General features: G+C 46.3%; 1 protein-coding gene across 5 annotated transcripts in view; it reads right to left on the reverse strand.

Moving 5' to 3' along the window:
- Positions 1 to 13,668, reverse strand: part of Pcnx2 (pecanex 2) — a 156,081-nt gene that overhangs the window by 59,265 nt on the left and 83,148 nt on the right. For 3 of the 5 annotated variants that reach the window (XM_031341830.1, XM_031341829.1, XM_031341831.1), the window contains exons 18-20: positions 10,883 to 10,975; positions 9,838 to 9,988; positions 123 to 264 (exon numbers count right to left, since the gene is read on the reverse strand). In XM_031341830.1, the coding sequence (XP_031197690.1) occupies positions 123 to 264; positions 9,838 to 9,988; positions 10,883 to 10,975 (386 nt within the window). Of the gene's footprint in view, positions 1 to 122; positions 265 to 9,837; positions 9,989 to 10,882; positions 10,976 to 13,668 lie in introns of those variants that run through there. The other 2 variants (XR_004110381.1, XM_031341833.1) reach the window with 2 other exon arrangements.

The raw sequence follows: 13,668 nt of genomic DNA on the forward strand, positions 1-13,668 counted from the left end.
CCTGGCTCCTCTCAGTACTCACAGGGTGTGACTTTGGCTTCTGCGGGCTGCTCAGAGAAACCCCAATTGGTTCTGAAAACACTGTGACCCAAATCAGTGTGAATAAGCTGTTGTCCACTTACTGGGTACCAAGTCTTCTGTAGTTGCTTATAGAGAAGGCATCAAGAGTGAGGGCGTTCAGGACTATGGCTGGGTATAAGAGATACTTTTCGAAACACTGAAGCCACACGTAGAGTCGCTCAAACCACATTAAATGAGCAATATCTGAAAGAAATACAAAACCCACTGTGAGTAGAGGCTCTTACAGACAAGGAGCAAGTGCTCTTCCCTTGCAGCCGGCTTTGGTGCACCAGATCTCCCTTGCAGCAAGGCTGTGTGTGGTGTGCCAGGTCTCGCTGCTGGCTGTATCCCTCAGCTCATTGTCTACCCAGTCCACAGAGGTCACACAGGTTAGCACCCGGGTTTTCAAGATTTCCTCGGTTATGATTTATGGATGGCAAAACACAGTCATAGCTCATCCCGCCACCCCTTCTTGCTTCTATTTGTTCTCACAATATTTTACTCTCTTGGTCATGAAATCCTTTCTCTCTATAGTAAATTCTCGGCAAGTAAGATGTATAAATGCCAAGCCTCTCTCTCTCTCTCTCTCTCTCTCTCTATATATATATATATATATATATATATATATATATATATATATATATAATCAGATAAAGACAATGATCTTTATCTGGAGGTGGTAAAGAATAACAAAAGAAAACAAAAGATATGACAGTCTCCACTAAAATGAGAAATGAGGGAAAACCAAGTTCATAAAGGATGATAGACACAGAGGAAGGAAAATACCCTCCCCTCCTCTCCCTTCCCCTGCCTTCCCCTCCTCTGACCTTCCTTCTCCTCTCCCACCCTCCCTTCCCCTTCTCTGTCCTCCCCTCCCCTTCTCTCCCCTCCTTTGTCTTTCCCTTCTCTGCCTTCCACTCTCTTCCTCTCCTCTCCCCTCCTCTCCCCTTCCCTCCTCTCCCCTCCCCTCCCCTGCCTTCTCTTCCCCCTCCTTCCCCCTTTCATTTCCTTCCTTCTCCTTTCCTGTTTTAATCTTCTGAAAGGTCAGCTAGCTATTTAAGTTTCTTTCTGTATAAATTTTTTCCTGATTTCTCCATTTATAAGAAATCAACAGTGTCAGATTGAGGCCATCATATCAAAAGCGATTCATTCAACCTGCTTCAGAGAACACATTGCAGAGTTCTATCAACATTTGTCACCAGTTCAGAGAAACATGACAACCTTAAAGGGAGAGACGTCCAAGTTGTGTCACCCCAGTGTGTCATAGGAAACTTAGGAGCCAAGGCTGGAGAGAGTCGGGAACCATCTGGCTGGGGGAGGGAGTGCATGGCAGATTTTCAAAAACTTGTCATATTTGCTTTTAGGAAATGGTATTTTCCACTGTGTGGCAACCAGCGTGATTAAAGATGGGGAGTGGGGGAGGTAGGAGTCTTCCCAGGGAGGTGAGAAGGCCTGGCTGCAGACCATGATAAGAAAAGCAGGTGCTCAAGGCCTTCAGTTACTCACTGAGGAAACAGAAAGCAAGAAAGATCAATGAGAATGTAGACAGAGATGGCTCTGCCTTGCCAAATATGTGAGAGTGGAATGATGTATTCAGTGAGCCCCAACCATGCAAGCTACGTGTGTGTGTGTGTGTGTGTGTGTGTGTGTGTGCCTGTGTAGCTCTGTCTACCTGTCTGTGTCTATCTGCTCATATTTGTGCCTATTTGTCTGTGTGTGTCTCTGTTGTTGTACATGTTTGCATGTGTTTGTGTGTGTGTCAATGTTTTGGAGTTACCCATGTGTCTATGTATTTAAGCATGTGTCTGTGTGTAGGTGTGAAACCACAGTTCCCCCCCCACCCCCCGCCATTGCAGCTCTGAGCCATGTGTTTGTGATGTTAGAGTTTCAGGGAGACTCGAGGTTAATGTTTATTATGATTAGGATGTGAAATGTCCCCACAGGCTCATGTGTTTACACACTTGATCCCCATCTGGTGGCGCTGTTCTGGGAGGTTGCAGAACCTTTAGCAGTGTGGTAGCTAACCAGAAGTTGTCACTGTGGCATGGGCCTTGAAGGAGATGTCCACTTCTGGGCTTGGCCAGAGTTCCTTTCTTAAGCCGCTGTGATATAGTGACCCTGATGGTAGCGCCTGCATCCAGAGAGTGTCTGAGCTGCTCCAGCCTCCTCAGCCTCCCCACCACAGTGGACCACAATCCTCTGCTTCTTCTTTACATTGTTTTTGCTAGGTGTTTGGTCACAGAGAGGAGAAAAGCAACTGCCAGGAGGGCTTCCTACTGCCTGACTTGGCAAGAAGGGGCTTTATTAAGCTCACCCCCCCAAAAGGCCAGGCCACACAGACAGGGGTAACAATGGCTGATGCCTGGACCTTACGACGTGCTGTCACCCTGCAGATGCTGTCACCAGGAATGGTGACAGCTGTGAAGGAGTTCTGTGTCTTACTTATGCAGGAAAAAATTAATCCGAAGAGCCAAATCCAACCACGGGCTACCTTACACTTCTATCAGTAGAGTGCCTTGATTTGCAACTTTCTTTGTTCTTACTGTAAAATCCTCAAGAACATTTACCATATTTTCGTATGCCTTTAGGGGTAACTGGAGTGTTGGACCATGGTGCCTTATGTTTGGCTCTAGAATAAGATCTCTTCTCTCTAAGGTGAGAGTTGGTGGGTTACTGTTTGTTGTTGTTGTTGTTGTTGAGACAGGGTCTTCTTATGTAGCCTTGGTTGGCCCAGATTTCACTATGTAGATCAGGGTGACCTTGAACTCACAGAGATTGGTCCCCCTAAGTATCCTGAACACTGGGATTACAGGCCCGAGCCACCAAGGTTCTCTGACAACTGTGTTTATGCAAAATGTTTGCTCTTATTTTATAGAAGCCTAGACATACACACAAACATACAGTGAGACAGGAGGGAGGGAAAGAAAGGGAAGGAAGAGGGGGAAGAGGAATGGAGGGAAAGGAGATGGAGAGGGATGGAGGGAAGGGAGATGGAGAGGGAGGGGGAGGGGGAGGGGGAGGGGGAGGGGGAGGGAGATTGTTATGGAACAGCAGTCATACTGGGTCTGAGATCTCCCAGCTCCCAAGCTGTGAGATCAGGGTCTGTTTACTGTTAATTTCACTTTAATTCCTGCCTGTCTCAGGATCCTGCCAACCTCAGTAATGTATTCTGATGAGATGCTTTGAGCTCTGGGCCCATGGATCACACTGTGAATGTTTATGTTGGGGGCAGACAGGGGCACATCGAAGTTAACCAGCAATTGGGAAGGAGAATTAGACAAAAGCCCAAGTCCAGAATTCTGAAATTTTAACTTGATCCTTTCTTGTGAGGCAACCAGAGAGAGCTAATAAAAAAGCTAAGCTAGCAAATGAGATAACAAGATAAACGCGTGTCCTCGGTCCCCATACTGTCTCTGTAGTCATACACGGCAGAGTTAAAAATAAAAGCTGTGTGATCATATTTTATAACTGCCTCTTTGGAACATCCTCAATATACAAAGCGACCATAAAAACACATTACCGGAGAATTGTTCTTTCTCTTTCCCTCAGAATATGAGGCCCCGTGAGCAACAGAATGCAAAATAATGACGCCATTTACAAGTTTATGGCTGCTCGCTGCAGTTCAAGGCTTTAAATTTTCTTAAAGGGTTTTCAGGTTGTGTTTTCGTTAGGTGCTTGTGGGACTCCAATGGTCTTCCCAATAATTAAAAATTAATCAGGAATCCTCAGGATGCTGCCAGGCTTTGTAAACCAATCTTCTGTTCTGATCAGGATCCAGCAGAGGCTGGAAGGATTGAGGCTTTCTGCTCTGGGCACTGGGGCACTGAGGGGTCGCCCCTGAGGCATCTGTGGTGGGGAAACCCTACTGAGTGGATTGAATGTCAGGAGTTAGCATGGACCATCTGTTATCTATGGTACTCCTGTTCTTTGTCCTTCTGGGCTGGAACTGCAGCTATAAAGTCCTTCCAGGTGACACACACACACACACATGCCACCCTTTCTCTATTCTCTATAAATAGGCTGCACTTCCAAAGTACACAATAATACATCACAGGGCTGCTTGGCCCTTGGACCCTGCTTAGGATAATCCCAAAGCTCATGACCTTGATTTCCTCCATAACCACATTCTGGTTCAGGGCTTCTTGCATCTCATCCCATGCCTAGAGGTCTCTTGCTCTCCTTTGAAGCTGAATGACCTTCTCTTCAGGTCTGTTTAACGTCTCCTCTTCAGTGGATCCTTCCGGTCCCCTTACCTCTGAATTAGGACTCTTTGCTCCTTTCTTGACTGAAGACGGCCACAGCTGTACCACACGACACTTTGTCCTTCCTCTGTGATGGCCGCTCAGTGATAGGGAGGACACAATTTAGGCACATGACTAAGGAGGCAACCTGGCAGATCAAAGTGGGGGTGTGGATGTCCCTCCAGGGGGACTGACTACCTGGTGTGGTCAGAATGGAGTCCTGGTTAGAATATAATGTTCCTCAGTCCTGTGATGTACCATCTTCTATTTTGAAAGTGCACTTCAGACTGTCTTTGGTACATGCTGGATACTTTATATTTTTGATGGAGCAGGTTTGACACCATGGCAACTTTCAAACACATAAAGGACAGAAGAGGAATAGGAGGGAATGACATGTTTAAGTATATGGTGTATATATATATATATATATACATATATATATGTATATATATATGTATATACACACACATACACACACATATATGTATATATATATCATGCATATATACATATATTTTTATGTACTGGCTGGTTCTGTGTGTCAACTTGACACAGGCTAGAGTTATCACAGAGAAAGGAGCTTCAGTTGGGGAAGTACCTCCATGAGATCCAGCTGTGGGACATTTTTTCTCAATTAGTGATCAAGGAGGGGAGGGTCCATTGTGGGTGGTGCCATCCCTGGGCTAGTAGTCTTGGGTTCTATAAGAAACCCAAGACTACTTGTATAAGAAAGCAAGCTGAGCAAGCCGGGGGAAGCAAGCCAGTAAGTAGCATCCCTCCATGGTCTCTGCTTCAGCTCCTGTTTCCTGACCTGCTTGAGTTCCAGTCCTGACTTCTTTTGGTGATAAACAGCAATGTGGAAATGAAAGCTGAATAAACCCTTTCCTCCCCAACTTGCTTCATGGTCATGATGTTTGTGCAGGAATAGAAAGCCTGACTAAGACATGTGTACATATCTATATCTGTATCTATATCTATATCTATATCTATCTATCTATCTATCTATCTGTTCACACATATATATACCATGTACACACATATATATATACACATATACACAGGCATATATACATACAACCATATACCTATACTTATATACCATGTATATATATGTATACACACATATACACAAACACACACAGAAGCATATGAGTGCAGGTGTACTCAGAGGCCAGAAAAAATATCAGGTCCCCTGGAGAACTTGCAAGCAGCTGTGACCCACTGACATAGGTCCTCTGTAAGAGCAGTGTGCACTCTTGGCTGCTGAGAGCCTCCCTCTCCATTCCTAGGTTCACATTGTTTGAGAAATGACAAGTATCCTTTATTCCTTGGGTGGCTCTTTATCTTCGGGTGAGGATTAGAAAATTCTTTTATTTTCTCCCCCCCTCTTTTTCCCTCTCTCTCTCCCTCTCTCTCTCCAACTCCCCCTCCCCCTCTCCTTCAGCCAGTATTGTTTTAGGCAGTACTGTGCTGGCTGGTTTTCTTGTCAACTCTTGAAACAAGTTAGAGAACCTCAATTAAGAGAATGCCTCCATGAGATCCGACTGTAGCCACACCTGTAGGCCATTTTCTCAATCAGTAATTTTTAGGGGGAGGGCCCAGCCTATTGTGGGTGGTGCCGCCCCTGGGTTCTGCCTGGTGTAAGAAAGCAGGCTGAGCAAGCCATGAGGAACAAGCCAGTAAGCAGCACCCTCCATGGCCTCTGCATCAGCTCCTGCCTCCAGGTTCCTACCCTGCTTGAGTTCCTGCTCTCAGAACTGTTGAGAGAAGCTCAGAGTGACATAAACCCTTTCCTCCCCAGGCTGCTTTTGGTCATGGTATTTCATCACAGCAAGAGAAACCTAAGACAACCACCACATTTTTCTTTTTCCTTCCTTCCCCTGTCCCTCCCTCTTTCCTCTCTTCCTCCCTCCATATTTGACAACACTTTATATCTTTACTGCATCTAGAATTCATTTGATACAAAGTTGTCCTTTTAAATTTTCTGTCCATACCCTAGTGCTAACAAAATTATGCCCTTCTTATTTGCATCTGTCTGGGGACAGCACAGCTCCTTCAAGAGGTAAGGCCTTGCTTGAAGAAGAGGACCACCAGCCTAGGAATGGGCTTTTGAGGGTGCCACCAGATCCCTGGTTCCAGCTCTGCCGTCTTTATCCTGGTTCTCCATGATGTGAACAGCCTCTGCATCGTTTTCCTGCCAGCATGACCTGATCTGTTTTGAGAGACCATCCCTGCTGTGGAGGACTGAAAACCCTGGAAATATGAGCCCCTAAAACTTTTCTTCCCTAAGTTTACTTTCCCCAGGCCCTCTCTCCTTAGGGTGCAGATGACAGGATCCCACAGTTTCATCCTCACTATGGTGACAGCTTACTGCTGTCACCTCTGCTGCTCAGTTCTTGTGCCACCTGACACAGGAAGATAAGGGTCTCAGACAACCAGAGAGGCCGGCCAGACTAGGGGAGTGAAATGCCTCTTCCCTAAGATGGAGGATAAGCAAATCAGATACATCCAAGGCACAGAACAAACACAGTGGCACTATTTAGAAGAATTACATAAATCAACAGGCTAGCCAAGAGGAAGTGATTTTTCTTGGAAAGGAGGCATCAGAGATGGGAGGGGCTGGGCTGACAGGAAGCTGCTGCTTTTCATTACAGTGTGTTCTATTTGATTGCCACACTCTCAGTTACTTTGACAGTCGTGAAAGATGCATGAGAGAAGGCGGCATCCCTCCAAGCCACGTCTGTCATACGCAGAAACTAGTCAGTCTGCAACGGGAGACCAGCCTCGCTACAGTGCAAGGTAGATCTCACGGAGAACTACAAGCCTGGGACTTGTTACTGAATCACTAATAGTACATTTTTTTTTAAAGGAAAAATTGCTATTTAAATGAGATTCTCAATCGATGTGTTTTATCATTTACATAATATAATTTACATAATATAATCCTCACTCATTTATTCTAATGGATCAAAAATTAAAGTGTACACGTTTCCCCGCCAGCATGCTTCTCAGTGTGTTCTTCCACCTGCCCTCTACATCCAGAGGTTTTCCCCGTACACACCAGTCCTCAGGGACCCTCCCTTCCTTCTGTGACTTAACAGAGCAATGGGAAATTTGTCTGTTCATTCAGCCAACATTTACTGAACAGCACCCATGTACCAGATTCCACACTCGGTTACGGGATCCCGGGTATTTTCTAGCTTATCTGAATATCCATCCACGATGACTAACATTCACTGTCAACTTGAATCGCAGGGGACTCAAGCCTCTGGGCATAGGTGTGAGGGATGGTCTAGATTAGGCTAGCCGAGGTAAGAAACCCTCTTGAATTATGGATAACACCCTTCCACGGCCTGGGGCCTGGGCTGGAGGAAAGGGAGAAAGCCCAACGTTGGCATTGATTGGTCTCCACTTTCTGACCTCGGGTGCCATGTGAGTATCTGTCTCCTGCCTCTGCAGGTCAGACCTTCCCTGATAAGATGAACTGCTCCTTCAAATGGAGAACCCAAACGAACCTTCCCTCCTTAAGTTTCTTTGGTTAGGTGTTTTTGCTGCAAGAAGAAGAAAATAACATCCATCCCCCGCCTGCAGGTGTCACTGTTGCTTCAGCTGCCAAGAGGACACTCCTGAAGGACCCTCTTGTCAATTGGACACTCCTGAGGGACCCTCTTGTCAACTGGACACTCCTGAGGGACCCTCTTGTCAACTGGACACTCCTGAAGGACCCTCTTGTCAACTGGACACTCCTGAGGGACTCTCAATTGAGGAATTGTCTCCAGTAGAGTGGCCTGTGGGTAAGTCTGTGGGTACATCTCTTGATTGATGACTAATGTGGGAGACTGGGCAGCCCATGGTGGGCTGTGCCATCCCTAGGCAGGTGTCCTGTTACTCAAAGGAAGCAGGCCGAGCAAGCCAGTAAGCAGCACTCCTCCATGGCCTCTGCTTCAGCTCCTGACCTGAGTCCCCTCTGTGAAGGAGTGGGACCTGAAAGTCACAAGATGGAATAAATCCTTTCCTCCTTCCCGACTTGCTTTTTGTCCTGGTGTTTACCACAGTAGAAGAAAGCAAAGCAGGACAGGATTTTTTTCCACAAGCCATCTATGAAATAGGCCATGGTCAAGGCACTGCTCCAGTCTATTCCCTTTAGGTCTTGGTAAAATGGCAATAATTTGAGCTCAAGTAGTACACCATGGAAATGCTGAGAATGTTAAAAAGCACACCAGCCTGGCTCTATGGCCCAACTCTCCTTTGATGGGGAGCTGTAGGAACCGGAGCCTAGGTGGTGAGCGTTCATTTCTCCTCCAAAGGTAAAGGTTTCAGACACAGTTCCTAACCCATTGCCCCTTCTACATCTTGTACTGTTGGCAATCCATCAGCTTTTGGTCCCAGCTAGAGCCATCCCTGGCCTGCCCCAGGCTCTCTACGCTGCCACTAACCTTACTACCTTTCTTCCCTCTTCTAATTACTTTTCTTGACCTCCCCTTCATCACCTTAGGCCACTGAAGTCACTAAATCCAGAGCCTCCTGGAGACCTTTGGTGCCTCCACCCACCTGGTGCACAACTGAATGCTCTGTAACAGAGGTCACAATGAGCTGACAGTGTGCACCCAGCAGCTCTAGGCAATTTCAATGTCTTAAAATTTACTGGGAATTCATTTTAAATGTCTGCAAATAGGAGCAGGTCATTTGCTTTTCCACCTGTTCATGCACGGAGCAGGGGACTGCAGAGCAAAGGGTTTTACAGAGTCGTACCCAGTTTACATTTTTTAAATTTTATTTTTTTAGAGGCCAAGGTCATGTTGCCCAGGCCATCCTCAAACTTATTATGTAGCTAAGGATGACCTTGAACTTCTGATCTTCCTATATCCACTTTCCAAGTGCTGGGATTTCAGGCATGTGCAACCACACCTGATTTATGCAGTGCAAGGGATTAAACCTAGAGGGTTTTTTGTTTGTTTGTTTTTGTTTTTGTCTTGTTTGTTTATTGCTTGCTTGGCCAGGATTCCACCAACCCAGCCACATCCCCACCTTCCAGAAGAAATGTATTTTTACCTGAAGCTCTGAGGTAGCCACTTGTACCAGGTTATTTCTCCCAAGGGAGTGCTACACCACCCCTTGTAGACACAGCTGCTGTCTACACAAATCTAGTTCATGGAAACTCAAGAATCCAGAGCCTCACAGCTAATGTTCGAGTATGAAGTGGTTCTCTCCTCAGTGCCCAGTCATTATAAACCAGAATTGTGACTCTCAAGCATGAGCAAAGGATGTGAATTTCCCCATGAAATCAATAAGCAGTGACTATTTTAACAGGACTTCATAGCTAATTTGACAGACTCCATCTCCTATTCCACCTGAGCAGCCTGTTTTGTGTGACGCCTAGACTCCGTTTTTGGACCTGCGGGCAAACACGCAGTGAACCCTGCTTCCTTTGAAGCATGCAGCACCGTAGCACTGATCACACTCACAGAACTGTGCATGTGTGCCACAAGAAGCGTGCCCACTGTGCTGCTGTCCCTCCTGAGAGCGGGACACTGACCTCTTGCCTCCCGTTGCTGGTACTCCTTGCTCCTGAGCACAGGGTGTGAAATCCACATCCAGGGGTGATGCTTCCGGAGCTGAGGGAGCAGGTGGTGGGTGAAGAGCCCCACGGTGCCCGCCAGGGCAAAGAGCACGATGCTGAGGAAGGGCTGCAGAGGAGGGAGAGGGCAAAGGTCAACGGAGACACACTCGTGAGTGAGAGATGCAGGCATCCACCATCACGCCTTCCCTCCCATATTTTTTTTTTTTTGCATGTGCATGTTATATATGTGCTGGTGTACATACATGTGTATGCGTGAGAAGGTCAGGGGCTAATCTTGGATGTCATTCCTCAGGGGCCATTTGTCATCTCCGTTTTCTGAGACAGTTTCTCAGTGGCCTGGAATTCACTAAGTGGTCTAGGCTGGCTGGAAGGCTTGTAAGGCAACCAGGGTACCAACTGAGCCTGCTCCCACCCTCTTCCCCCTCATAGGAAGACTTATGTGATGAAAGCTGCTAAGAGCAAGGTGAGGAAGTGACCCCTGGAAGAGACTGGGAGAATTCTGCCCCCACTGCATCACAAACCTAAGACTTTTTCAGAGCTAGAGAACAGCATACTCAGCTGATAGATCAGTCCAGGGAAGATGTGGCCGTGGATGTCCCATGTTTGTGATGGGGCAGCAATATTCTGTAAGAACTGTAAGGTAGTAGGGTCCTGTGTAGCCTTTGCTTAGCTTGTTCTCAATAAAAATAAATAAATAAATAAATAAATAAATAAATAAATAAATAAATTCCCAAGTGGTCTTTGTGGCACTGTGGCTCAGTCCAGATACAGTGACTTCTCTCTCTACTGATGGAGGGCTGGTATCTGTTAGACAAAATGACTCCCCCAGGAAGAGGAGATGACACGCAGGGAGGCGGCCCGAGTCTCCTCCGTGGACACAGTTCTCAGTGTGTATGTTCCTTGACTCTCTCCCCTGGCCCCTCTACCCTCTGTGCCCTCATTCCATGCCTAGCCCCCATCTAGAGAACAGCAAAGGAGAAGAGAGCTTGGGGCCACCTACCCGTAAGGACAGGAAGACAGTGCTGGCACTGACTGCAAAGGAGAGCACAGCAGCGGCCGAGCAGACGATGAGGTCTGACCTCAGGACATCCTTCTAGAAAGAGAAGATTGGCTGTGAGGTCAGCTCTGAGTGGCTTCCTCACAGCGCTTGCCAGGTGAGTAGAGGCAGGATGCTGACACGCCACACTGCTCTATGTCAGACCCACGCCCACTGGAACACCCTGAGGCACCGTCTGCTAGCTTAGTCAGTGGCTCCCACTGGGGACATCTCAGGGAGAGGAGGCAGGTATGGTGTTAGTAGATTAACATACATGCACTACCATGGAGAGAACACAAGTGTCTACACATAAGAGGCCTCGGGTTCCTTCCCACAAACTCAGATGGGATACAGAGTTCCCACAGACCTCCCAAAGCCCCCCCAACTCACAGAGTCCTTCAAAGCAGGGCTGATGCTAACAAACTCTGTGAGGTCCCAGGTGGCCTTGGTGTCAACATACAACCTGGAGACACCAGACAGAAACCTTGCACACATTTACACTTTGGACCACGCCTTACATTTCCATCCAACCACCAGATCCATAAACAGGCAGACAAATAAAAAACTACCACTTTCCAACTGCTTCAGTAACATGGTATGGGACTGTAGGTGAATGTCACCCTGCCTGGTTCTCTTTCATTGATTTTAAAATGTAAACAATGCCTTGTTTCTTCCTTGTCGTGCCTGTGTTAACGTGTAAAGCTGGAGAGACAGAGGGAACAAAGAAAATACAAACACCGACCATGTGTGGTGGGTGCGACCATGGGTGTGGAGTGGTTACATTAAACTCATGAGGAGTGGGTGGTTCAGGAAGACCACAATCCCCACAACCGTCTCCTGTCATACACCCAATATACCCGTTCTAAACTATCTCTTGTAAGTCGATGAGTACTGTGAGCATGGAAGGAATTAAAGGGATAATGCACTACCCAATTCTCTGTCTACTGCCGTGACCAAAGCAAAGACAGCCTGGTCTAGGACGACTTGCCCTCACACTATTGAGGGAAGTTAAGGAGGAACTGAAGCAATAATGTTAAGCAGAAACCATGGAGAAACATTGTTGCTGGCTCACTTACAAGCTCATGCTCAGCTAGCTTTCTTGTACAGCCCCATTCTCCAGCCTAGGGAATGTTGCTACCCACAGTGGGCTAAGCTCTCCTATGTCGATTAACAAGACAATCCTCAAAGATAGACTCATAGGCCAATCTGATCTAGGCAAGTCCTCAATCTACATTCTCTTTTCAGGTGACTCTGGGCTGTGTAAGGTTGATGATTAAAGCTAGCTAGGACAAACAATGATTTGAGATTTGACTTATCTTAGTATTGTCTCTAGCCAGGGAAATCTGATTCAGAAGCTTAGGGGAATCTGTCTAGGCCCTGTTGTCATTCCTCACACTTACAAAGCACCAGCCCTCTCAGAGGCAAGTCTGCCATTGAGAGCATTTTCTGGCTGTAAAGATGATTAACTTATTCCCATCTTTCTCTGGCATGAATTTATGTCATTCAAAATCACTAAATAGTTGTCCATAGGGAAGACTAATGTTTTACCAAGTAATACGATTTAAAACTGTGTCATATTTAATTGACCAGTTTTCCTGTTTGAAGGGTAAACAGGTAAACAGGCCATCAGTCTGAGTGTGGGGAAGGTAATTCTGGAAGGCTGCCATTCTCCTACTCTTAGGGGGAGGGCAAACGTGAGTGAAAATTACTTCAATTCTATTAAGAAGCTGAATAGCATGTTCGAACAATACTTTAACTAATTAGAGGCAGGCTCTCATATTCTAGACTGGATTTGAACTTATTCTATAGCTGAGGATGGTATTGAACCCCTCTCTACCTTACACATTCTGAGATCACAGACATATAAACCACCATACCTGGTTTACACAGTACCAGGGATGGACATGGGGCTTTGTGTGTGCTAGACAAGTATTCTATCTACCCCCTGAGCCTCAGCCCAGACCAGCACTGTACGTAGTTCTTCAGATGTGAGTGCACCTTCTATGAAACACAAACCACCGCACATCCTTTCTCTACTTATAAACTGCTCTCTCCACATTTCCTTTCCATATTCTAAGTTTTACACAGCACTGCTGAGGTATAATGGATGTATTTAAAATGTAAAGCCTGACAGGGTTTTCAGATTTATTTATTTTTATACCTGGTGCCTGTGCAGGCCAGAAGACAACCTGGATCCTCTGGAACTAGAGTTGTGGACAGCTGTAAGCAGCCACGTGGGAGCCGGGGGTTAAACCCAGCTTTGCTGCTAGAGCAGCCAGTGCTGTTAACTATTAAGCTATCTCTCAGTTGCAGCATGATGACACATCTACCTCTGAAAGAGCATCACTACTGATTGATAACTTAATGATTAAAATGTATATTAGCGTATTTAGTGGCTCCAGGGTTTCCTTTCTGGTATTTGTTTACTCTATCCCTCTCTTCAGACTGATCTGCTCCATGTTTATAATCTGACCTCATTTTCATAATGCTATATACATAAAATCACATAGTAGGTGCGTTACTTTTCGGTCTGGCTTCTCTTGGTTCAGTCTCAGTCACTGCTCTATTGCTGTGAAGAGACACCACGACCCAGGCAATTCTTCTAAAGAAGATGCTGGCTAACAGTTTTAAAAAGCAAGTCCATAATCATCATATCGGGGAGAAGACAGGCATGGCACTGGAGCAGTAGCCAAGGGATTTGTATCCGTATCCACAGGCAGCAGGCAGTGAGAAGCAGGTCTTTGAAACCT

Source organism: Mastomys coucha, unplaced genomic scaffold, assembly GCF_008632895.1.
Source record: "Mastomys coucha isolate ucsf_1 unplaced genomic scaffold, UCSF_Mcou_1 pScaffold22, whole genome shotgun sequence".
NCBI lineage: Eukaryota > Metazoa > Chordata > Mammalia > Rodentia > Muridae > Mastomys > Mastomys coucha.